This window comes from Elgaria multicarinata, chromosome 7 (genome assembly GCF_023053635.1).
Source record: "Elgaria multicarinata webbii isolate HBS135686 ecotype San Diego chromosome 7, rElgMul1.1.pri, whole genome shotgun sequence".
Taxonomy (NCBI): Eukaryota; Metazoa; Chordata; class Lepidosauria; order Squamata; family Anguidae; genus Elgaria; species Elgaria multicarinata.
The window spans coordinates 27303151-27327668 of NC_086177.1; the positions used below are offsets into that span (position 1 = coordinate 27303151).

Below are 24518 nucleotides of genomic sequence, written 5' to 3' on the forward strand. Positions count from 1 at the left end.
GTGATTTTATTAGAAGGTAAGCCTATGCGGCAGGGTTTTGCTATTTTATTGTTTTACTCTGTACAGCACCATGTACACTGATGGTGCTATATAAATAAATAAATAATAATAAAGGATTGATTTTGAGAACCAACATCTCTAGAAGGAGTGTCTTCACTTAGCGTCTTCACATGTGTAATGGGAGGCTACTTGCTCCAGGGATGCTCTCATGGGATTCAAGGTTGCAAGGCAGATGAGCCTCCAAGGTGTACACAAAAAGGGAGAGAAGTCTCAGGATGCTATGGGGAAATTTTATTATACAAAAGCCTGACTAGCTAGTCACCATCACAAGACAATTGTATAACGCTCAGAGAGCTTCAGCTATTGGGCGGTATAAAAATATAATAAATAAATAAATAAAATTTGATGTTAATAATTTCTGCATGCATTATAACAACTTCCTGAAGAAGGGCTAAAAAAAATAAGAGGCCGAAACCTGTTGGGCTTTTGCATAATAAATTTTTTCCTATAGCATCCTGAGATTTTTCTCCCTTTTTGTGTCTCACAGGATTCACCATTATATTTGAGCCAGGTACTAAGCAGTGGTACAAAACTTTAGCAGTGCACCAACCTTGCAAGTCCATCAAGCCGGTTTGATTTGTTTCAGCCATAACCGTAACATTCAGCGAACACGTCGAGTACAAATAGGTACAAAACATTCACATTGAAAAATGTGGTGTTCTCATACTTGTCCAAACCTAGATATACATTTAATCGGAATGAAAAACACCTAAAAATCAATACAGAGCTCCCGCCACATCAGAAATCAGGCCATGTCCCATTGATCCAATTAACAATCAAGTACATGGGGAATTGGAGTCCAGTCACGTTTCGCCAATGCAAAAATAGTTACTTTCTGCGTAATTTGCTTGCTATTGCAACGCAGTAGGAAGAGTGGAGATGTGACACCACCACCCCGTCTATTTTGGAAACCTAAGGTCAGTTGATTTTGAAGGGTGGTTTAACACTCACAGTGTGGTCTGAAAGTCTGAAGTTGGTTTCAGATCCTGGCGTGTTGCAATCCTGGTTACCATAGTTTCCAGGTTCAAATGTAACAGGAAACTATGGCTAATAAAGGCAGGGAGAACTGAATCCCAGCACACTGAGAATGGAGGAGGAAAGGAAGGCGTGAGGGTGGAGTGTGTGGGCACAAGGCTCATGTGTATCTCGATGTATTAAGCAGTGATACGTACTGCTTAATACATCGATGTATTAAGCAGTGATACGTAAGATGGACTAATCTCTGAGCCAAGTCTGACAAAAGTGTAGGTCAGGAACAGGTGCCCTACAATTCACATATGCCTGAGCCAGCATGACCTATGGCCAGGGATTGCGAGAGTTGTAGCCCATGACAACTAGAGGGCACCAGGTCGCCTAACCCTAGTGTAGATGGAGGAGGGAGTATTTCTTGCTCACCTGAAGTATAAAGTCTCGGAAAGGAAGACTGATATTCAATGGTGCTTGATTGCCTGATATCCTGGGCCCAGGTGCTTATATTAAACCACACTGCATCCAAATTTACACCACAGGCTAGTCTTGAGGGAGCCAGAGGAATTAGTTACAAATGAAAGCATTTGCATACGGACATTTACAATAGCCGAGCAGCATATAAAACAAGCATACACTTGCAAGACCCAAAAAAAATTAAACAAAATGGAAATTAAGTTCCTCTGTTTCCATAAATCCTTGACACGGGTGAATTGCATAAGCCCCTCATGATAACAAAGCAGTTTTTTTAAAAAAAGGCTGTGAAGGCACGCTTGCATATTTATGTACTTTGCATGTAAATTAACTTAGAGTCAGGGTCAATTAAGGGCCAGAGGGAGGGAAAAATGTGATCTGCAGCAATTCCTCTGGCCAGCATTACAGCCGAGTCAGGAGACTTCAGCAGAAACTAGAAATAGCACATTTAGCCTGAAGGTCTGGAAGATGTGATGAGGGACACTTGGGAGTGAAAGGAGCTTAATAGGGAAGCACAGGAAAATCATCACAAACACAATTTAAAGCAAACTCTCTCCTGTTCATGTTGTAAAGGCTAAGTATGCATAATGAAAGACATAGGCCAGATACACATGGGATTTCTGTACAAGGCTTTAGTTCTTTGGACAGACAGACAATTAAGATTTTTACCATCACTACAAAGAACATGGCCAAGAGGAGTCCAGTGGTAGAGCAGTGAACTGGGGGAAGTTCCCGGTTCAATTTCCATCTCTGCCAGGAGCTCACTAGATGGCCCTAGATGGCAAGCCAGCTTTCAGCCCAAGCATTTTTTACTTGCTGTCTGAAACAAAAGGCGAAAACGTTGATCTACTTTACAAGACTATTGTAAGCATTACTGAGATAATGTATGAGAAGCACTCTGAACACTCTCAAGGCCCAAATAAATGCTAGGCAATCATAATAAAATGGTAACAAAAACCTCCTGGTCCTTGCTTTTATTCTAACACAGGTCTGCAATTTCTCCAGGCTTCTTGCTCATCTCTACAGGGGTAAAGATTGTGTGTGTGTGTGTGTGTGTGTGTGTGTGTGTGTGTGTGTGAGAGAGAGAGAGAGAGAGAGAGAGAGAGAGAGAGAGATCGCAACATATTATGCATTAACTACCGTATTTCTTCGATTCTAAGATGCCATTGATTGAAAGACACACACTAATTTCAGTACCACCAACAGAAAAAAGCTTTGATTCTAAGAAATAATAATCACACCCGCGATTCTAAGACGCACCCCATTTTTAGAGATGTTTATATGGGGGGAAAAGTGTGTCTTAGAATCAAAGAAATATGGTAAGTTAACACCTATACTGGCTTCCCACCACATGAATTCCGTGGCAGCTCCGCCTCCCCAATCAATTATGTCTAGAAAATATGTGGCCATGTGGTGGATTTGATACTGGAAGAACTGGTGAGGAGTTTAGTGAGTTCCCACATTTGCGTCTGGTATAGTATGCTGAACGCATAGAGACTTGCGTAGCCCAACACAATTAGTAGATTTTAGCAGGCTTTAGCTAACAAAGGTAGGCCCCTTGATGGGAGGCTTCTATAGTGCGTCTTTCACATACTTTTAATTGGTACCAAACCAGTGCAGCTCCATCTGTCAACAACTGTACATATGCCTGATTACCTCGCCCCTCTGAGGTAGGGAGTAGTCTCTTAGCTCACCCATGGACTGGGAGGCTCTCCCTCTTAAGTTTGAATATTGGGGCCACTCTCTCTTCTTTGTATATTCTTTCTGCCTCCACATATCATCTGTGCGCAATCAATAAACTGTTAAACGGATCCATTTGTGATTTGTCTCACTTTGGGACTCACAAATCTGATTTAATTGGGACCAAAGTCAATCATGATCCCAATTTATCAATAAATCTGGGACTATGTTGTAGCTTGCAGTTTCTTGGTTCTTATTTACTGTCTCCTTAAAAATATAAAATAACATAATTTGCATCAGGGACTTAGAGTATTAGAGACAGGTTAGGATATATATCCATTTTAAAACAAAAATAAAGCAGAGGTATTTTCAGTCATGGCTCAAACATAACGGAACTTTCTCCCTGAAGATGTTAGAAAAGCTTTTTATTATTTTTTTGGAGAGGCTTTTGGCTGAACTGGGTTATTTCTGTGGTTGTTTTAATTAATAGTCATTTTACTTGACATTATCTATACTAGCCTTCCCCAGCCTTGTGCTTCCAGACGTTTTGGAGTACAACTCCCAGGATTCCTTTCCATTGACCATGTTGGCTGCGGCTGATGGGGCTTGAAGCCAAAAACATCTGAAGGACACCAGGTTGAAGAAGGCTGATCTATACTTCGATGTTATGATCTCCTTTTAATGTTGTGACATACTTGGGAAAGTGGTATAAACATGTTATTTATAAATAAGAAGCAGATGTCAGTCATTGAGTGGGAGAACCATGGCACAATGACTTCAGCTTCCTCATACCACTCTCCTATCTTTAGGGGGAGTAGTAGAATGTGTAGGCAGGAGCAGCGCTGCCAGGGAACACAAACTCGTTCAGTGTTAGTAGCTTTTTAATATCCCAGCTCACTTCCCCCCAAGCCACCCTCTGCATCGATAAACCGTGTCTACAATCTCCTTCTCTCTAGGCAAATTGCAATGAAGCCATGAGTCAACTGCTGTAGAACCGAAGGTGGCACTGATTCACTGGTTTGCTTCAGGAATTCTTGATGCAAAGGGCATCAAACTTTATAACATTAGTTCTCACAAAACCTCTCTTTTTTTTTGCAAGGGGGCCAATTTCATCCCTCTGAGGGGGTGGTGGTCCAGAGATAGCTACACCCCCTTCCTCTGGCCCCACCCCCTTTTCTCCAAGGGTTGATCTTTTGTTGGTTTCCTAACTTTTACACATTCCGGCCCTCCACCCCCCTATTCTAAAAGGTTGAAATGTCGCACCTTAGTTACTGGAAGTAACAGCTTTAAGCTCTACTGGTATTTTTGCTGTTTGGCCCCAATCCTTTTGCTTTGGCCCCACCCACCATTGGAAATTGAAATCGGCCCTCAAGCTGGAAGATGTTTGATGTCTCCTGTTATAAAGGATTATTAGGACTCTCAGGGTATATTCCCTTTGGCCAAATGATTTCAAGTGTTTGGGTTGCCTTTTCTCAGTCTGCTAAGCACTTGCTCCTGCACAGGCTGAGCTGGTCTCACAATGGTTCTCAGCCAGTGCTGTCACTTTATGCATCGCTCCTTTGTCACTGGCACATGACAGAAAGCAAAGAGAGACAGGGAGCTGACACAGCAACGTGCAGACATGGAAAACGGACTTACTTGAATGGTGAAAACAGGAACGATAACGTGGTATTCTTCTTCTGAGCCATCTTGACCTGAAAACATACAGCAAGAGAAAAACAATCAAGGGCTGTTAGCAAAAATGCCTTTATATGAAATAACTGATCATTATTTAACTGGGGCGGTATTAAAAATGGTAAAAACACAATAAAAACAGCAACAGCAGCTTAAAATAGAGCTTACAACAGAAAACTGCAGCCACAGCTCAGTCTGATAAAACATAATCAGAGGAAGGCCAGAGAAAAATATTATGTTTTCAGGGCATTCTTAAAAACCCACAATGATGGGCTCTGCCAGACCCCTGATAGCAACTTATTCCCAAGGTATGGAGCCACTGTGGAAAAGTCCCTCTCTCATGTACTGGCCCCACCTAACTGTTCCGACCTTGCTGACAAACCCAACAATACTCTTTTAGCATCCATATACCTGGAGTTTCCTGCCTCCAGAAAGACCTATACCAATGGGGGAAGTTGACAAACTCTAAGGCAGAACATCATGGGATTAAGAGTGGGAGAGACAGAGAACGCTGATCACAGGATGGCACAAGACACCAAGTACAGCCAGCTCCTGCAATGACTTAAAGAGTTCCTGGAATAGTTCCAATAGCCCATTATAAGAGAAATGAAAAATACTGTGCACTTCCCATTAGAAAAATCATTAATAAGACAAAAGGCAAAGTTTAGTTGATGGTGGGTGAATGGTCACTACAGTTGAAGTATAACTTCCCAGACAGCTTTGGCTATGAGGAGATATAGAAATGTAATTAATAAAAATCATCATCGTCATCATCATCATCATCATCATCATCATCATCATCCCCTATAGAAGGGAAACAAAGAAAATTTAGGGCGTCCAGTGTACTGCTTATTCAGCATGTGTGGTGTAGTGGCTAAGGTGTTGGACTGGGAGTCGGGAGATCCGTGTTCTACCCACTTGGCCATGGAAACCCAGTGGGTGACTTTGGGCCAGTCACAGATTCTCAGCCCAACCTACCTAACAGGGTTGTTGTTGTGAGGATAAAAAGGAAAGGAGGAGGATTATGTACGCCGCCTTGGGTTCCTTGGAGGAAAAAGGGTGGGATATAAATGTAATAAATAAATAAGAAATATTCTTAGATCAGAAACAAAGGATGCAATATCAGGAGAAAAGGGAGATCTCCCTATGGACAGAAAAACATTTACTGTTTTTGACAACCAGGCCCCTGGTTTGTCTCAACTAGGCTTAACCCAGCCAGGACAGGCAAGGATAAATGAGCGGTTGCAAGATGTAAAGATTCCAAATAGCTTATCAACATTCTTGGGCAAGAAAAATTGAAACCCATCCAACAATGGATCTCTCAGCCATCAGAACTCTAGAAATAACAGTCTATATGTGAAGTCCAAAGCAAGTGGTTTTACTAACAAAATGTTTAGCAAATTGATTACAACAGGCAAGAGAAGTAAGACAACAACTGGGATGAGGATGAATTAGTACATTCATTTCCTTAAAAAGCTCCACCAGACAATATCTTGCCGGTGCAATGGCGGCTGGAAAGAAACAAATGTTTTTCACAATCACTGGTAGAACGTAGGTTTTTGTATGCTGTGTAGGTGTCAAATTTGACTCAAGTCTTCCATCTCCTGTGTTCTGGTAGTCTGCCTGTAACTCTCCATTATACCTTGGGGAGACTTGGTTCTGGTGTGTCAGGAGAGGGCACCGCAGAACAGCTGGAACAGCTGCATATCCCAAAATTCTAAACAGCAGCCAGCTGGAAAAAAATGTACATTCCCCACAGCACCTGCCTTGTTTCTTAAAAGTTCAAAGCCAGCTAACAATCACAGCATTACCAAATGCTAACAATATCAACACAATTAAAACGATTTAAAATAATAAATTAGTTAACAGCAAGATAAGTAAAAAAAAGTCAGGAAGAATGACAATTTAAAAAGTTGTCCTTTTTAAAGGAAGGTCTTTGCCTTCTTGCAAAATGCCATTAAAGGGTGAGCAAGGCAAACCTCCTTTGGGAGGGACTTCTAAAGTCTAGGCAAAGTATCAAGAAGGCCCTCTCCGTGATGACCTTAAAGAGCGGACAGTCACGTACAGGAACAAGCGGTCCTTGAAGAATTCTAGCCTTAAAGAGATTAGAGGTCCAAAGTCCAAGCAATTCATTTTCTGTTTCATTTGGCACATACTCGAACCCGTACGCGCAGATTGTAACGAGAATGTTTCAATCCCAGCTGAAGAGGAACCCTAAACTCCAACTCTGTCAATGCTTATGATTCAAGTCCCAGTAGCTTGACCAGGATGCGTGCCAGCAAAGCACTTTGAGGATTGCCAGAAACAGTCATTAACGAGATCAGAATTAAATTCCAGGACTGAGTCTACCCTCCTATGAGACTGCTCTGCTTTCAGTGGCGTCCATTCACACCAGCTAGCCAGAATTTGACCCTGGGAAATTAAATTCCCCTTCCTAATTCAGCACCACTATTACCGTGAAACATTCACATTTCTGTTTAAGTCAATGAAAAGTGTCAGGTTGTTACATTAAAATAAAAAGAGTTGCAGGGATTAAAGCTAGTTTTCCTTAAAGCCACTGTTCCTTATTATAAATTCAGTATCTTAGAGTATGCACATAATTCTTCCATCACTCTAAATTATAATCATAAACATGCAAATTAGTGTGTTCTATCTCTCTACCGTAACAGCTTTTAGAAGTATGCTGTTTTTCACTGAAAGTATCTATCTGGGCATATAATGAGACATTCATAATGTTTCAACCATAGTTTATTTACCTTGAATTGTTCAAGAATCTGAGCGGCATTTGTAAACATACTCTCTGCTTTAAAATGAGCAGTATTATTCAGGTACTCCAGAGGCAGAATTCCCTGAAAAATACAACAACATTCACTTTTATTCACAACATCTAAAACTAGAAAAATATGTCCTAAGACCTATTACTCAACACAGTAGGTTGTTGTTATTATTAAAGAAGGAAACCTTTTTAAAACAAGAGAACGCCTACAAAATGTCATAGACCTGGTTCGCACATAACAACAACCCAGAATATCACCTGGTTCACACATCATAGTGGCAAATCATGGGTTAAATAATGCATGATTTGCCACAGTGCATGCTGGGTGTATTGAATATTTTGAATTGTGGGTTAAACAACCAACAGTTCACCTACAATTAATATTCCAGTGTTAAATATCCAAAAAGGCTGCAGAACAAGCCCAGCCTGTGCCACAGCAAACCATGGGTTATTTAATCCACAATGTGTGAACAGCCCCTACGGGCTGAATATGGGTTGTCATTGAATTGAACATTCTTGTTAAATCATGTTGACTCATCATTAAATGCAAACCCTGCTCTATAGTTTAACTATGGATTGTTAGCCACGAACAACCCAGAGATCACAACCCAACAACAACCATGAACAACCCAACTAAGAACAACCCAGGTTTTCTTCATGGGTTGTTTGTGGTTAATGACCCATACTTAAACCGAAGTGCAGGGTTTGCTCATAATGATACCAATAGGTTGTCGGGGAAGACTGTTTTTACTCCACAGCCCACAACTGGTTCCTTCATAGTTTGCGCAGAGTGATGTTTTTATTGTTATTACATGTGAATCAGGCCTCCTGATTAATGTACATTTTCCCAACCACCTTCAGCTGACTAAGGCATGAGAATACCCTAAATATTTGAACATGTTTGAAAAGTTTCCAATAGGTGAGATGGAAAATGTATTTTTTGACCGTGCCACTTCAGACTGCAGGATACAGTCTACTTACTGCCCCAAACAGCACCCCAGAACTAAACACAGCTATTGAGAGTAAAAGCACAGTGCAGCTAGACTTCGACTCCCAGTCCCAAGAGACAAGTTGATCAGTTTCAGTAGGACATGGGAGAAAGAGACTAGAGCTCTGCAGTCCCCTTCTCAGATTATAGGTTACCTTGTACACAATGTATACCTGAGTGTATCATACATCTATTATATGCCCAAGAGGAATTGCAGCGCATTTTGCTGCCAAGAGAAAATTAGCACATGCCTTACCACGGAGTTGAGGGGGAAAGAGACTCCAATAAGGGAAGCCATCAGTGGTGCTATATCAGCCTACGAACAAAAAATGTTCTCAGCTTAAGGCAAATCAAAGCAGGATTAAAAGTTTAAGTATCTGTCACAATAGAGAAAAGAGATCTTAAAATATGTAGCACAGTTTAGGACAGGTAGTTCAAAACTACTGTGTTTGAGGGATGATAGCATCACATGGTTGTTGTTGTTGTTTATTCGTTAAGTCGTTTCCGACTTTTCGTGACTTCATGGACCAGCCCACGCCAGAGCTTTCTGTCGGCCGTTGCCACCCCTAGCTCCCCCAAGGTCAAGTCTGTCACCTCCAGAATATGTTGATCTTTAGAACATCAGATTCGTCGTTCACCACCAGCACCGTCGGCCACTAGCCGTCCTTTCGGCTTTGAGCTAGCTGCGTCATCACATCTGGGGCTAGTTGAACTTATCCTCTGTTCCTCCCCAGTAGCATTTTGACCATCTTCCGACCTGGGGGTACCATCTTCCGATGGTGTATCGACATATCTCTGGTTGTACTGATCCATTTAGTTTTCATGGCAAGAATACTGGGGTGGGTTGCCATTACCTTCCCCAGGGATCGTATTTAGTCTGACCTCTCTACCATGACCTTCCCGTCTTGGGTGTCCCTTCACTGTTTAGCTCATGGCATCCTTGAGGTGCTCAAGCTCCAGCACCACGACAAGGTAACGATCTCCTTTGCTGGAGAGCATCACATGGACTGTACTGCTTTTAAGAAACTCAAAGTGTGGGCCAACGTAGCAGAGAGGAAAAACTTCCCATAAGGCTTAGGAACAGAGGGGCTCTATGCTGTTGGCAGGGTGTGTGGAGATGGTGTTGCTTTTGAGACGGGGAAGGCACTAGGGCTCTGTGTTACAAAGGCCTTTTCTAGAAACATAATATTCCCAACCTCCGAACCACGGTGCTATTGTAGCGCTATGGGCATTGCCCAGGATTGAGCCATTAACAGCATTTGCAAAGCCATTTTAAATGCTGGCCCTCATCTTCACGATGTTGCTGCAAGCCGCAGCGCAGTTACATCGACGCTCCTTCCGACTATTTACATCAGAAAGAGAGCAGTCCTGGGCATTCCTGCCGCCACCGCTGCGCCCACCCACACGAGGACTAATGCCGCCAGTTCAGGGGCACCTGGGAGCATCGATGCCCCCGCTTCAAAGGGCAGGTTTGTTTTTTAAAAAGTCGGACTGGGTGTTCTTTTCTTTTTTAAAAGAGCTGTAAATGTGAAGAACCCATTTACAGCTAAGGTAGGGGAACAAGGGGGTAGGAACAGGGTGCTCCCTCCCTACTGGGATTTCCACACACACCCCACTTTATTTCTTCTTTTTTTTTTTTTTCTTAACAAGGCTCCGCAGAGGCACAGAGCCTTGCTCCAAGCTAAAAAAAGTCGGGGTAAGTTCCCGACTTTTTTAGAGCAGAGCTTTGGGGCTTCGCCCCTGGATTGCATTGGAGTGGTGGCTGTGTCATATAGATCACCTGCCGCCACTCCGAAGCAATCCAGGCGCAAAGCACCCACGTGGACAAGCCCCTGGTTACAAACTATGCCTGTCAGGGCAATTTGGATTTGTGCTAATGAAGAATAACACTATACCAGGGCTGCAGAACCTTTTTTGGCCTGACGTGCTCTCAGGAGCCGCGATCTGATGATGGGCAGGAACAAAGGGGAAAGGTAAAAGAAGCCGGGGTAAAATACCAAAGATACCAGCCTATTTTAGCTAAAAACTCTTACTGCTGGTCACTAAGCCTTATCAGAGGCATTTCAACCTTTTTGAATGGGGGGGTGGGGGGGCATGGAAACCACCGAACGACTGGTAGTTGGGGAGAAACAGTCATGTCCGTTTGGGGAACCCAAGAGGGCCAGATTGGGATCCTAGGTAGGCCAGGTTTGGCCCCTGGGCCCAAGGTTCTCCACCCCTGCACTATATCAGGGTAGGGGGGAATTTGCTTGCAAAAGGGGAGGGAGTGCTCAGCCCCACAGCATTCTCCGAATCCCTTCACTACGCTTAGGATATTGTGAATGTTGCATGGTTATGTGCTGGTCTAAACAAAGAAACTACTAGGCTACAGGTGTCCAGTAAAAAGAAAAAAGATCTAACATTATAACTTATTCTCCTGCCTGTATGTCTTTATAGCATCTTAAATTAAACAGTAACATGAATGAGCTACGAGCACGGTGCAAGTAGGTACCTGGTTGACATCTTGCCGCTTCAAGGTCTCCAATTTCCACTCTATACAAGCACAAAGAGAAAAGAAAAGACGCTTCGTGACACAGGGCCAACTGATCTAAACAGATTTGATGGGGAAATAATTCATCTGCCGCTTAATGAGTTGTCAGAGAGTGCTGCTGCATAACACTCTTTTTCATACTTAAAAGAGATTCATGCTTTAGCTTCAGAACACAAATCTAAGAAATTTACCCAAAGCACTCAAAATAAATTTGTTTCAACTTCTTTAAAATTACATACAAAGGCAAAATTAATTATTCGCTGAAATGTCAAGTCTTTCAGTAGAGTTGCAGAAGATAGATACATCTGCATAAATCATTGAGCCAGCTCAAGATTAACACCTTGATCCTAGGCCCAAGTTACATGTGCTAGTGGAGGCCAGGATCGCTTCTCTCTGTATGTGTTGGAGGATCATAGAATCATAGAATAGTAGAGTCGGAAGGGGCCTATAAGGCCATCGAGTCCAACCCCCTGCTCAATGCAGGAATCCACCCGAAAGCGTCCCTGACAGATGGTTGTCCAGCTGCCTCTTGAAGGCCTCTAGGAGCCTGACAATACACTGCATCAGGCAAAAGCAACGTGATGCCCGCAGACCGCTTTCTTGGTGCCCACGAAGTTGACTTATGCCTTCTACTTTTTTTTAATTAACTCATTTTCTTTCAGGCAGCTGAAATTGCGATGAATTGCTGTTGCTGAAAACAGGGTTCCAAGAAATGTGTTTAGTGTGTTGGGACTCAGCCCCACCTCTGCCTCGTAATCTATTTTCGATAGGTTACTTGTCCTTTGCCATTACGGCTGTGGCAACCATTTTGTGATGTCGCCCAGGACAGTTTCTCAAATTACAAAATGGTCCCATGGCCCAAAATGTTTGCCTATCACTACCCACATAGTGAACCTATGCTCCTCTTAGGGAATACATGACCCTAGATTTGTTTTTTCAGGAAATCATCCAGGTGTGTTCAGTCTTAAAACAAGGTCTAACTTTAATTAAACCCTGTGACTTCCTTTTAGCTGGTTAGCCTTGGAGGCAAACCGCACCCGACTGGGGCAGTGTCCAAAGCTGGCAGTCTGCCGGTGCTTATTAGGTTGCTCATTAGGAATGACCGCTACAGCAACGGGAAGCTAGCGCTTCCTAGAGCAATTCCAGAATCTAGCCAAAACTAGCATTTCCAGTATGGGACGGTGAGTGCAGCCCCTTTCTGCCAGCTCCACTGACTTGTTCCGTTCTGGAATTGCTAGCTTCAGTTAGTTTCCAGGCTGCTCTAGGAAGCATTAGTGTTCATTCCAACTAGCGCAAGGGCAGCTTTGGATACTGCCATGGTGTTAAAACATGGTAACAAACACAACATTTTATCCTGGTTGCGCTTTTATGCTGTATTTTGTATTTGTGTTTTTAACCTGTTGGTTGTTTTATTATGGTTTTAATTTTTGTGAACTGCCCAGAGAGTTTTGGCTATTGGGCGGTATAAAAATGTAATAAATAAATAAATAAATAAATAAATACATTAAAATATGAGAAAGAAAGCGCTTGGGGTCACTAACAGCAATGCTATGGATGGCAGCTACCACGAAGAGAAAAACTAGGGATGGACTGGATTTGCATGCATCTCATAAAATATATTTCAGCACAGATAAGACATTTCAGGACTGTACACCAAACGGCTAGGTCATACTTATTACAAAATATTTACTACAAATTATTTATTACAAAAACCGGTTTCTGGACCACATCCATGCTCTACATTCACTGTTCCCCCACTCCTCTCTCTCTAAGTACAAGGTCTGAACTGGTACAAAACTGGTTTTATGAAGTTCAGTTTGCTCTGAACCTATTATGTGTTTAGAGCAAGTGTCACCAGTGGGCCACTGGCCAAATTCTGAAGGTTTAATTCCATCCAGCTAGCATTCTGATGAAAAATTCTGGATTTTGGTATGATTGTGCAAGTCACTTATGTTCTTAAGCAAGTGTGCACATTTAAGAATCACTTAATATGGATTAGATCCTGAATATGCACTCTTGCTTTTCAATTTAATATACATTAGTTTATCATGGATTGATCTGGTTTTTTTTTAAGTAGCAACAAAACAACTACGTTGAGCTTATTGGTGATAATAAATACTATTATCACCAGTAAGACCAATCCAATTGTTTGGTTGCCACATTTCTTTGGTTTGGGAGAGATTTCCTGTTTTGGTTTTGTAAGCTTTTAAAAAGGTAGCTCATGCAAGACTAAAGTCACCCCCCCATCCTCTGCACTTGCTCAATCCAGCTTCATCCAGGATGAGAGAGTAGGTTTAGGGCAAACCTTTTTCAGAGTTTTTCCAGCACAAGCAGCTTCTTCCTTCCACAGAAACAGTAATAAAAGTGACACCTCTCTGCCACTTTCCATTTTTTTCTTCCTTGTTTTAAAAGCCTCATAGCTGAAACTAGACCATTACGCCCAGCTCCTTTAGGATCCAACAAAAGGCTTAGAACAAAAGTGTGCAAATAACGTAAACCTCCAAGAGGTTTTCTAAGATCTGGAAGCAATCATAAGAACACAAGAAGAGCCGTGCTAAATCAGCCAAAGACCTCTCTAATCCAGCATTCTGTTTGCACAATGGTCAACCAGATGCTTGTGGGAAGCTCACAACTGTGGCCAGGTTATTTGAAGGAACGCCTCCTCCCATATGTACCTGCCCAGACCTTAAGATCATCTACAGGGGCCCTTCTCCGTGAGCCCCTGCCAAAGGAAGTGAGGCAGGTGGCTACTAGGAGGAGGGCTTTCTCTGCTGTGGCACCCCAGAGAGCTCCCCAGAGAGGTCCGCCTAGCGCCTACACTGTACTCCTTTTGTCGCCAGCTGAAGACCTTTTTTATTCTCTCAGTATTTTAACACTTAATTTTAACTTAAATTTAAATTGTACTGTTCTAACTCTGTATTTTAATCTTACATCAATTTTGCTGCGTGGTTTTATCCGGGTTGTGCTTTTTATATTGTGTTTTGTATTTGTGCTTTTAACCTGTTGGTTGTTTTATTATGGTTTTAATTTTTGTGAACCGCCCAGAGAGCTTTGGCTATTGAGCGGTATAAAAATGTAATCAATCAATCAATCAATAAACTGTCCACATGAATGTAAGAAAATCTTCTCACTGCCTGAGATACTCGAAGTGGTATATAGCCATCACGACTAGTAGCCACTGACAGCCTTATCAAAATATATTTCTCTCTCTCTCTCTCTCTCTCTCTCTCTCTCTCTGAGTTAAGTTTTTGAATGGTAATCTTGAAATGGATCCTTTCTTATTTGAATTAGCATCATGTAAATGTTGTGAACTGGGAAGATCTTGAACTCAAGATGTAAGGTCTTAAAACTCATTAAACGCTGCTGCTCAACTCACTGAGTAGTCCTTGGCAAGCCAACATATCTCAAGCCTTAGGCCACATTGGAAATACGGTACTAGTCATACTTGGCCTGCTTTCCAAGGTTGTTCTAAGACTGAGAATGAGATGCAGTTTGACCATTTAAGAAAAGCAGCAGCCACCCTTTATTACATTGTTAGTCTTTTCATTTCATTATAGTTGCACTCAATTGCACTCACTCCCCTACAACCTGAAGGATTTTTACTTGCCAAGTTCCTAGTAGTTAACTTAGGAGGGCAACTTCTGTTTTTAAACTTGCATGGAATATCCAACACATTTGCGCTTTTACAGAAATGTGCCTATCAAATACATGTGTAGCTATTTAATGATGGCATTTGGGGATAATCAGTGAGGTGCGGTGGCTTGGACGAGAAAGCTATATTCATATCCCTGGGGTACCAAGAAGCCACTTGCACGGCCTTCTGTAAGCTTTCACTCCCCATCTGTTTTCCGAGGAGCACATCAACCTACCTGTGGCAACTAGCCAAATAAAGATGGCAACGCACCTTTTATATTTTGTAAGGATACTGGAAAAAATCTAATCCATAATCTGCACAGATAATCCTATTTACCTTTTAAAAATTCATCTCCAAATCGTTGCGAGGTGACTCTCTGTGGATAATTGATCCCTGCTCCCCAAGCAACTAGTGGCGTTAAAGTCTCTGATGGATGACCGGCCCCATGAGTACCTAAACACATGGAGAAAACCAAGACCAAGTTAGTTTATAATAAATTGTTGTCTTCTACTCTAAATTTGGTCAGACCCCATAGGATAGAGCAGAACGTGAATGCAGTTGATCCACTAACAATAGTAAAGCCCAACCCTACATTTCATCATCTTCTCAATGAGGATATCCTGTAAAAACTTGTCAAAAGCATTGCTGAAATCAAGATATACTACATGCATGGCATTTTCACAATCTACTAAACTAGTAACTATCAAAAAAGGAGATATGGTTATTCTGGCATGACTTATTCCTGGAAAACTCATGCTGGCTCCTAGTAGTCAAAGCATTATTTTCAGAACAAAGGAATATAGGAAGCTGCCTTACACTGAATCAGACTATTGGTCCATCTAACCCAGTACTGTCAACACTGACTGGCAGCGCTCTTGAGGGTTTCAGGCAGGATTCTTTCCTCGTCCTACCTGGAGAAGCCAGGGATTGAACTTGGGACCTTCTGAATGCAAAGCATGTGCTGTACCACACTGAGCTACGGTCTCTCCCCATAGCTGAATTAGTTTTTGGAGAAGCTCTTAAGGGACACATTCCAGTGGTGGGAAGGACTGAACGTAAAATGGGTGGGCCCAAAATATCAAGTTACGTACTATATTAGGGTGACCATATGAAAAGGAGGACAGGGCTCCTGTATCTTTAACAGTTGTATTGAAAAGGAAATTTCAGCAGGTGTCATTTGTATATATGGGGAACCTGGTGAGATTTCCTCTTCATCACAACATTTAAAGCTGCAGTTGCCCTGCCCTCTTTTAAATCTGGTTACTCTAATATAGCTCCTGCACCTTTAACTGTTGTGATGAAGACGGAATTTCACCAGGTTCTCCATATATACAAATGACATCTGCTGAAATTCCCTTTTCTATGCAACTGTTAAAGATACAGCAGCCCTGTCCTCCTTTTCATATGGTTACCCTATACTATATATATGGCCAGGAGACAACAGGAAAAGCAAACTCTTGGTCCTGGGTCTCGTCTGACCTCTCTTTCTTCCATATCTTTTCCATGAGTCCTTGGCAAATATCAGTGGTATTACATTTGGATTGTCAGCTCATATACTAAATTGGTTTACACAGCATCAGACCAATGGCCTATCTAGTCCAGCCTTCACCAAGATAGTGCTGTCCGGGTGTTTTGGACAACAACTCCCAGCATTCCTGGGGCTGATGGGAGTTGAAGTCCAAAGCATTATCAAGGCATCTGTTTAGGAAAGGCTGGGCTAGCCTAGTATTCAACTGTCAGCAACTCTCCGAAGTCTCAGGTAAAGCCTCCTCAGGCCTATTATCCAAAATCCTTTTAACTGGAGAAGCCACAATAATGTCACTGAGTTGCTGCTGTTATGGGACTGGTATGGCTCTCTGAATCTAGCAACGCCTGCCTACATTTGCATTCTTGTGCCTCTGTAGCTCCTGCTCATAAATTCCAGCTTGTAAAGAAACTGATGTTTACAGACAAGCTAAGTCTCCGGGTTTTTTTTGTCTCCCAAAGAATAAGAAAACTATCTTGAACTTCCTACCTCTCAGGGAAAGGGGAGCCCAAAACAACGACATGTACAAGCAGAGGTTCTTTGCAAACCTGAGCTGCTCTGTGATCATGTTCTGAAAAGCCTTACCCCAATCTGTCATTCCATGGTCAGAAGTCAAGATAAAAGCTGTGTTGCCGTCATTCCCATAAAAATCCTCGATCACTGAAACCATTTGCTTTACACCTTCATCAACTGTCCTGATGTTATTCCTGTATTCTCTGCAGAGGAGACAATGTATTGGCATGTTTTGACAGGATTATAACAGAGAATCCAGTTGTTCATATAGATGGATTCCTGCAATGAGCAGGGGGTTGGACTCGATGGCCTTATAGGCCCCTTCCAACTCTACTATTCTATGATTCTATAGGGTACTGATTTTCAAATGCAACCGACCAAAGAGGAGCGTGGGGGGAATGGACAATTACTGAGGTTTTCTATTTAGCTTGCTTTTCAACAATATCCCGTGCACAGTTTACACTAGAAATTTGGATTTAATGGAACTACTGTACATCCAATTAATCTTCAAATATGATCTCCTATGATAATTATAAAGTCAGTCACAATATAGAGACACATTTGCAAGTTTGCCAGACAGATTCTTTAATAGAACCTCTCATTTCCCCACTGGAAAATCCACAGTGTCATGCATCTCTTCTTCAGAGGTGCTCTCAGAATTGTAGTTCAAAGAAGGAACTACATATTTTTAACTATAGCTCTATAGCTCTGTGGGAGCTGCCATGGCAGTAGCATATTTGTCATAGCAAGTGTGTTGTAGTGGCTAAAGTGTCGGACTGGGAGTCGGGAGATCTGGGTTCTAGTCCCCACTCAGCCATGGAAACCCACTGGGTGACTTTGGGCCACTCATACACTCAGCCCAAGCCACCTCACAGGGCTGTTGTTGTGAGGATAAAATGGAGAGGAGGAGGATTACGTACACCGCCTTGGGTTCCTTGGAGGGAAAAAGGCAGAATATAAATGCAATAATACATACATACAGATTTCTATGTGTCTTTTCCCACATCAACCCTCCTGAACAGTCTTTTCAGGAAGCAAGTTGTTGCAATATTTGGGATAGAGTCGTCTCAGTAGCCGTATTTAGTCATTTCCTGTCATGTGATCACAAATCACATGAGGCCCCACCCCAGTCACATCCCTGATTCCACCACCTTCCACACTTTGTTGTGTGTGGGTGAGGGGGGGATTCTGAAGGATGTGGGACCTGGTCCATGTGTGGTGGCTCCCTATGCTATCAGGGCTTCCACAAATTGAGCAGACACCCCATTTCAGGCCTTCCCCTCCCCCACCCTATGTGTAGAACGCAGCGGCGGTGCATGATGGAGACACAGGAAAGGACAGAGGGCCAGCAAGCGTGGCTCCATTCTCCCAATTCACATGAGGGTGAATGCCTGAACACGACAAATAGCAGTGCTGCGATTACGGAACAACTTCCCCAGAACGACATTCCGGGCTGCTACATCGCTCAGTTTTAAGTAGCTTGTGAAACTTTTGTTTTGGCAGATCCTCTGAAATCCTCACAGCTAGAAATTGCGAGTTTAATTAAATTTTCTGTGCATTTTTGGTTTTTGTGTTTTTTAAAGTTTTGTACAGTGCCATAAGATCTTTGTTGCTATCACCGTTAGTAGGTGTTAAAACAACAAAGTGCCCATTGGTGTCCCTACACCTACTAAATGAAGTAGTACAGCTGCAACAGTAACACATTATACAAATGTGGAAGCATCTGTTTGTAGAAAGAGGTGCTTCTTCCCCACCCCCCTCTTCCTGAACAACAGCCTCTGCCCAACTCCCTCCTATCCAGAATGCTTGAAACCAAACACATGTCTGAATCTACGATATTCGGTTTGGGAACTATGAAGAAGTTTGAAGCCGTCCTGAGGCCTTTAGAAAGGCTATGATAAAAGATGTTAACAAAATGCTCAAAACACAGCATTTGCATAAATGAGTAAGTTAACCAACTTTCCTAGGAAGAACTGAAATTTCAGATAATAATTAAGGTTAAATGTATTGGTCATAACATGCCTCAAACAAAACTGACTTTCGGGGGGGGGCGGGGGGGGAGTCACACAAAACGTAAGATCTAGTCATTATTATCTACCTTTAAGCCCCATTTATTTCAATGGGGAGAGTTAGATACATGCTTAACCCTGTCCCATTGATATCAAATGTACTTAAAACTGTTTAACTTTATCTGGATAACATTCAAATTGTAATCTATTTCAAAATGATAAAAATCAAGACACTGTACCTTGAATGAGGCCGGTGAGCATGGCCGTTGGTGTCTATTCCTAATAAGTGCAGGAAGAAAACTATCTTCGGCTCATGCAGTTTAGAAAACAATGTTTCATTGTTTCTCGCAGAACTGAAGAAATCCTAGATCAGAAAAGTCAGTCAAAAATTACCCAGAGCACTAGCAGTTATCCAAACTTCTAAAGCAAGCGTTTTTAAAAATTTTGTTTTGAAATCAAGCAATGAGCCTGAATGCAGAAGAGCTCAACACCGTGGTTAAATTCTTCTATTGAGAAGTGTTCCCCATTCACTTCTACAGGAAAAAACTACTTCAACAGCAAGTCTGAAATATATTTATTGATTTATTATTAACATTTATATATCATCTTATGTGCAAAAAGAATCCATCAAGGTTGTGTGGGTACAATTCTAAACAATAAAATCTTGCAGCAATCAAAACAAGAAGATTAAACAGTAAAACATTAAAAACTACATATTTTGAAGGCTGTAAATTGAAAAGATGTGGGGGCAAAACATAGTTCTTGAGAGGTTGCATTCCATAGGCCTGGTTCAGAGAACACGCTAAACCATGCTGCTTAACCACAAAATGGTTAACGGAATGCATTGACCTTAATGCATTCTATTAACCAGTTTGTGGTTAAACAGCATGGTTTAACGTGTTGTCTGAACTAGGCCATTGTCTGAGAACAACACAGGAGAAAGCCCTTCCATGCGTTCCTGACAAATGGATCTCTGTGGGTAATGGAGCCTACAAAAAGGCCTCTCCCGCAGATCTTAGTACTTGGGCAGGTACAAGTAACACATGACCACAGCTTAAGACACCTGTAACCTCAGCATCAAGGGAAGTGGGAAAACATTACCCCTGCTGTGACAGTTTCCCAATTAGACTATTACAAGCTTTTCCCATTAGCATCTATGGTGAAAGGAGAAGGCATGTGGGAACACTTAGGGAGCCCCGAGGAAGTGGGGGAAAGGCAACAGGTCTGTGTGCATTCTACACAAAGAGTTCTATTGCCATCTCTTTTTCAATCACCCCACAAATACACCCACCCACCAAAACAAAACAAAAACACCCAAATTTCCAGGAGAGCAGGGTATACTGATCTGAAACCCAACATAAAAAAAGACAACAGTAAATTGCAGCTTACATAAATGATTACTAAAGAGCACCTAAAATACATTTTATTTAACATGTACTACATTACTCACAAAACCAGGACGTGAGAAGGGGAGGAGGGAGGAAGAGAGAGAGAGAGAGAGAGAGAGAGAGAGAGAGAGAGAACAATTTTTTGCATGCCAGTCACATACTCATAGGCATCCGGTTAGCCCCTGTAGGAACAGAATAGTGGACTAGAAAAGTTTTAGTCAGATACAACAGAGCTCTTCTGATTTTCTTATGCTAAGGATTCAAAACAAAGATTTTTATTCACCTTAACATGATCAAAAACCCAAGTGTCTAGCAAAGTGGCATCTTCTGCTCCAAAATCTTCCCTTTCAGCTTTGTAACAATTGGTGTAAACGTGATCCCCAGTAGCACCTGCAAGAAAGCATTCCCAAAGAGAAAGAAAAGACTGTTAAACTTTCTAAGTAGTCTTTATAAAGGCATATTAGCATCTGCGTGTTTTTAAAAAGTACAAAATGCTCTTATAGAAAAAATGTGGAAGAAAAAGACGAGGGTCACATAAAGGAAAAAAAACACAATTTGTTTGGTACTAGTAATAACGTGCATGGAAGTATTCATATATCACGGGTGACTACCTGAGTTATTTGGATTATTTAAAGTACGTTTTCTCATAACACTCCATCACCGTTACTCTAGTAATTGAACTAGCATTTACAACATGCAATGAGTTATCAGCCGTAGATAGAAATCTCTTTGGGATTTATCCTTGTCACTCATAACTCAGAAACAACAATGAAAAGGAGGGAACCCAAAAGCAATATTGAAAAATACAGGACCACATCATGATTAGAAAACAGGAAGAAAGGTAGAACTCTAGGCAATACAGATTTCTATTGGGATCTGATGTGCCCTGTGGCTTCTAAGGACAGGAAAGAGGAGTCAGTGTGGTGTAGTGGCTAAAGTATAGACTGGGAGATGGGAGATCTGGGTTCTAGTCCCCACTCAGCCATGGAAACCCACTGGGTGACTTTGGGCCAGTCACAGACTCTCAGCCCAACCCACCTCACAGGGTTGTTGTTGTGAGGATAAAATGGAGAGGAGGAAGATTATGTACGCCGCCTTCGGTTCCTTGGAGGAAAAAAGGTGGGATATAAATGCAATAATAATAATTAAAAAAAAGAGGAGGTAAGTAAGAAAGTAAAATAGGTAATACAAAACAAGTAAAAATACATTATACTTTTGTAAAAACAAAACAAAACATGACAACAACAACTATATGAACACATGTGTTATTACTTCATATAGCCATTGTCAGGCAGTGTTCAGGCATTCACTTCTACTCATAGTTACCCCAATCCACTAGAGGCACATTATATGTGCAGAAGCACATTTCTGTACATGTATCCATAGCTAGATGGGGAACCACACACACACACAATTAAGTATTGTATGCACCGTTTCCTCTCCATTCCATCAGCTCGAGCTGCATGTACAGAGAAAATAAGATCGTCCCATGTATGCTATGATGAGCTTTTTGAAGGTACACATGTAATAAACAAAATCACTATATAATCATAAAATCAATTAGTTACTATGGAGAGAGAAGCTACTACAGAAAGCATATTGAATGTAGCCTGGTAGTAATTTCTAACCCTGTAGATGCTATTTATTCTTAGGTATTCCTAGAATTCCACCTGTAACTTAATTTTAATCAAGGACTCCGGTTTCTTTTAGCATTTGAAAACTTGACAGCATTCTGGTATTCTAACACAACTAATGCCACCTGTCTTTATAGATAGAAATAGGAAGCAATTTTGCATAGGTGTTGGGGAAATGGCTCACCGTCAATTGAGAACTTCACATATGGAGAATGAGCCCATTAAGATTCTCCATATCAAGTATAAATGAGTAGTAAATGTCCGTCGAAAGACATTTCGAGGCAAGCAAAACAAACACAAACACAATGGTCCTTGCCCAAGGAACTATGGGTTGAGCAAGACAGTCACAATATTTGGGTGATCCCTTGAAATGCCACACCCTGATTTTCTACACTACCTCACCCAAACTGCCAGCTACCTCACCCAAACTAATGAGAACTGGACACAGTGTAAAATTAAATAACTCTGGAACTCCAGAAAACACTCTCAAAACACTCACAGCTTAAGAAAACAATTGAACAATATTAAAAACAAAAAACCAGAGGCTACGTTCACTTGTCCTGTCCTTCAAGATTTCCAGCAAAGGCCTTACAGAAAGAAAATATATAACTCAAAGAGAATATTCGAGCCTAACAGAAGGAATATGTTTTTAAGAGATATAGAGCATCATCACACCGGGGGAAATTGCGATTCTTCCACCCACATGTTTGTCCCTCATTACTTCCTCTTTTGAAAAAGGAAGTAAACATAGGGTGACCATATGAAAAGGAGGACAGGACTCCTGTATCTTTAACAGTTTTATTGAAAAGGGAATTTCAGCAGGTGTCATTTATATTTATGGAGAACCTTGTGAAATTTCCTCTTCATCACAACACTTAAAGCTGCAGGAGCTATAAGTGACCAGATTTAAAAGAGGGCAGGGCACCTGCAGCTTTAACTGGTGTGATGAAGAAGAAATTTCACAAGGTTCTCCATAAATATAAATGACACCTGCTGAAATTCCCTTTTCAATAAAACTGTTAAAGATACAGGAGCCCTGTCCTCCTTTTCATATGGTCACCCTAGTAAACACCCTGCACGTTGCCCATTCAGTGGGCTGTTTTGATCTTGCTGCTTCTCCTGCATACAGCAGGAGATAGCGGCAACTTCCATCTTTAAAAATAAGTCGGACTTACTGGGGTGTTTTTTGTCACGAGAAGAAGGGGCAAGCGCACAGAAGGCAGATGACATTGTGAAAGAGACCCGGGATCTGCGAAAATCTGTGAGTGCCCAGTAGCAAGCAAGCAATAAAACGCTTGTCTGATGGAGCTCATAGTGAAGGTGCAACAGTGAAAGGATATGAAGAGAGGGGAAAGTTTCAATTACAGAAATGACAAGAGTAGACTCAAGGAAAGTTGAAGTGCTGTCACATTTTAAACCCCTCCTGTCAATTCTAAAATGATATATCTGGGGAAATGCATTGGAGTTTATCACATTATTCTGGTTCATAGATTTCAAACATAGTCAGAACAGCAGCACATATTTTCTTCTCCCCAGGGTTCTTCTGCATCATTTACACGGCCCAAGGAGTCTCCATTTGTCATTACCATCTCCTACCAATTTCTTACTATTTTTACTCTTAGGTCTCCACGGGACAACTACTGTCCTTCTGGAAGCCAGGTGGATGGGATTTCTTTAAGATGCTTCTATAATTAGTTCAAATACATTGTCTTGCAAAATGAAGAGCATTCCTAACGTTCTAAGAAAATGAATGCGCTATATTCTAAGCCCCAGTAGTAATACATATCTTATATCAGAAAACAGTGAGCTCACTTTTGAATTTCAGAGCACATCAGGGTTGCTGTACAACATCAAGGGGGACAGGGAGAGAATACGACATTGCCAACAGTTCTATATATGTTCTAAGCTTAAGATGGTGATTCAGAAATCTCTTTGCAGACTAATTAGGTCCAGGGTGGATAAAAATCAATATTTTTTAAAAAAAACACCTATTTTTTTAAATTTTAATCAGATTTTTTTTTATTTAAATCAGATTTTTTAATTTAAATTGGATTTTTTTTAATAAAATGCTTTTTGAGGAATAATCTATCTAAAGATAGTTTTCTATTTAAGATACATTATAGTACATGAAATAAGGATTAATTTTTAATTATGTAGCATGAGGTTGTTTAAATTTTTTGGTAAATGAATTCCATTAATCCATTCACAATGCCATGCTTTTCCAGAGGTTTCTGTAAGATTATTTTTCTCCTTCCAATAAAGTACAGCAGAAAAGTTGTCCAAATATGATTGATTAACCTATTAAACTGGAGATAGTTCACCTCGCAATAATTTCATAATTATCTATCTATGATGTGTTTCTAAGAGTATAACCAAATCAGTATTTATTTTTTTATATAACTGTAAAACTAATCTGAAAAGTTGCTATTCTAAAAATGAAACTTTCATCTGGCTGTAAAAATTAAGATTATACCAGCAAGAACGAATCTTTGGTAACTCTGAGTTGTGGAAAATATAGCGAGAAAGAGTGCACTTTTTTCCAGGGTGTGTGTGTCACATGATTAAATCGAGTCTTTCTGAGTAGTGATTTAAATCAAATCCATCTTAATTTAGGTCAAATTGTGTCTGCTACAAATGATCACAGGGTGCACCAAGGACAAAGAAGCA

General features: G+C 41.3%; 1 protein-coding gene across 1 annotated transcript in view; it reads right to left on the bottom strand.

Annotated features, from left to right (window-relative positions):
• Positions 1–24518, bottom strand: part of PIGN (phosphatidylinositol glycan anchor biosynthesis class N) — a 103435-nt gene that overhangs the window by 62498 nt on the left and 16419 nt on the right. Inside the window, exons 7-14 of the mRNA XM_063130267.1 lie at positions 20501–20607; positions 19069–19193; positions 16893–17023; positions 15119–15235; positions 11110–11150; positions 8875–8934; positions 7611–7703; positions 4819–4874 (exon numbers count right to left, since the gene is read on the bottom strand). Of these exons, the coding sequence (XP_062986337.1) occupies positions 4819–4874; positions 7611–7703; positions 8875–8934; positions 11110–11150; positions 15119–15235; positions 16893–17023; positions 19069–19193; positions 20501–20607 (730 nt within the window). The remainder of the gene's footprint in view (positions 1–4818; positions 4875–7610; positions 7704–8874; positions 8935–11109; positions 11151–15118; positions 15236–16892; positions 17024–19068; positions 19194–20500; positions 20608–24518) is intronic.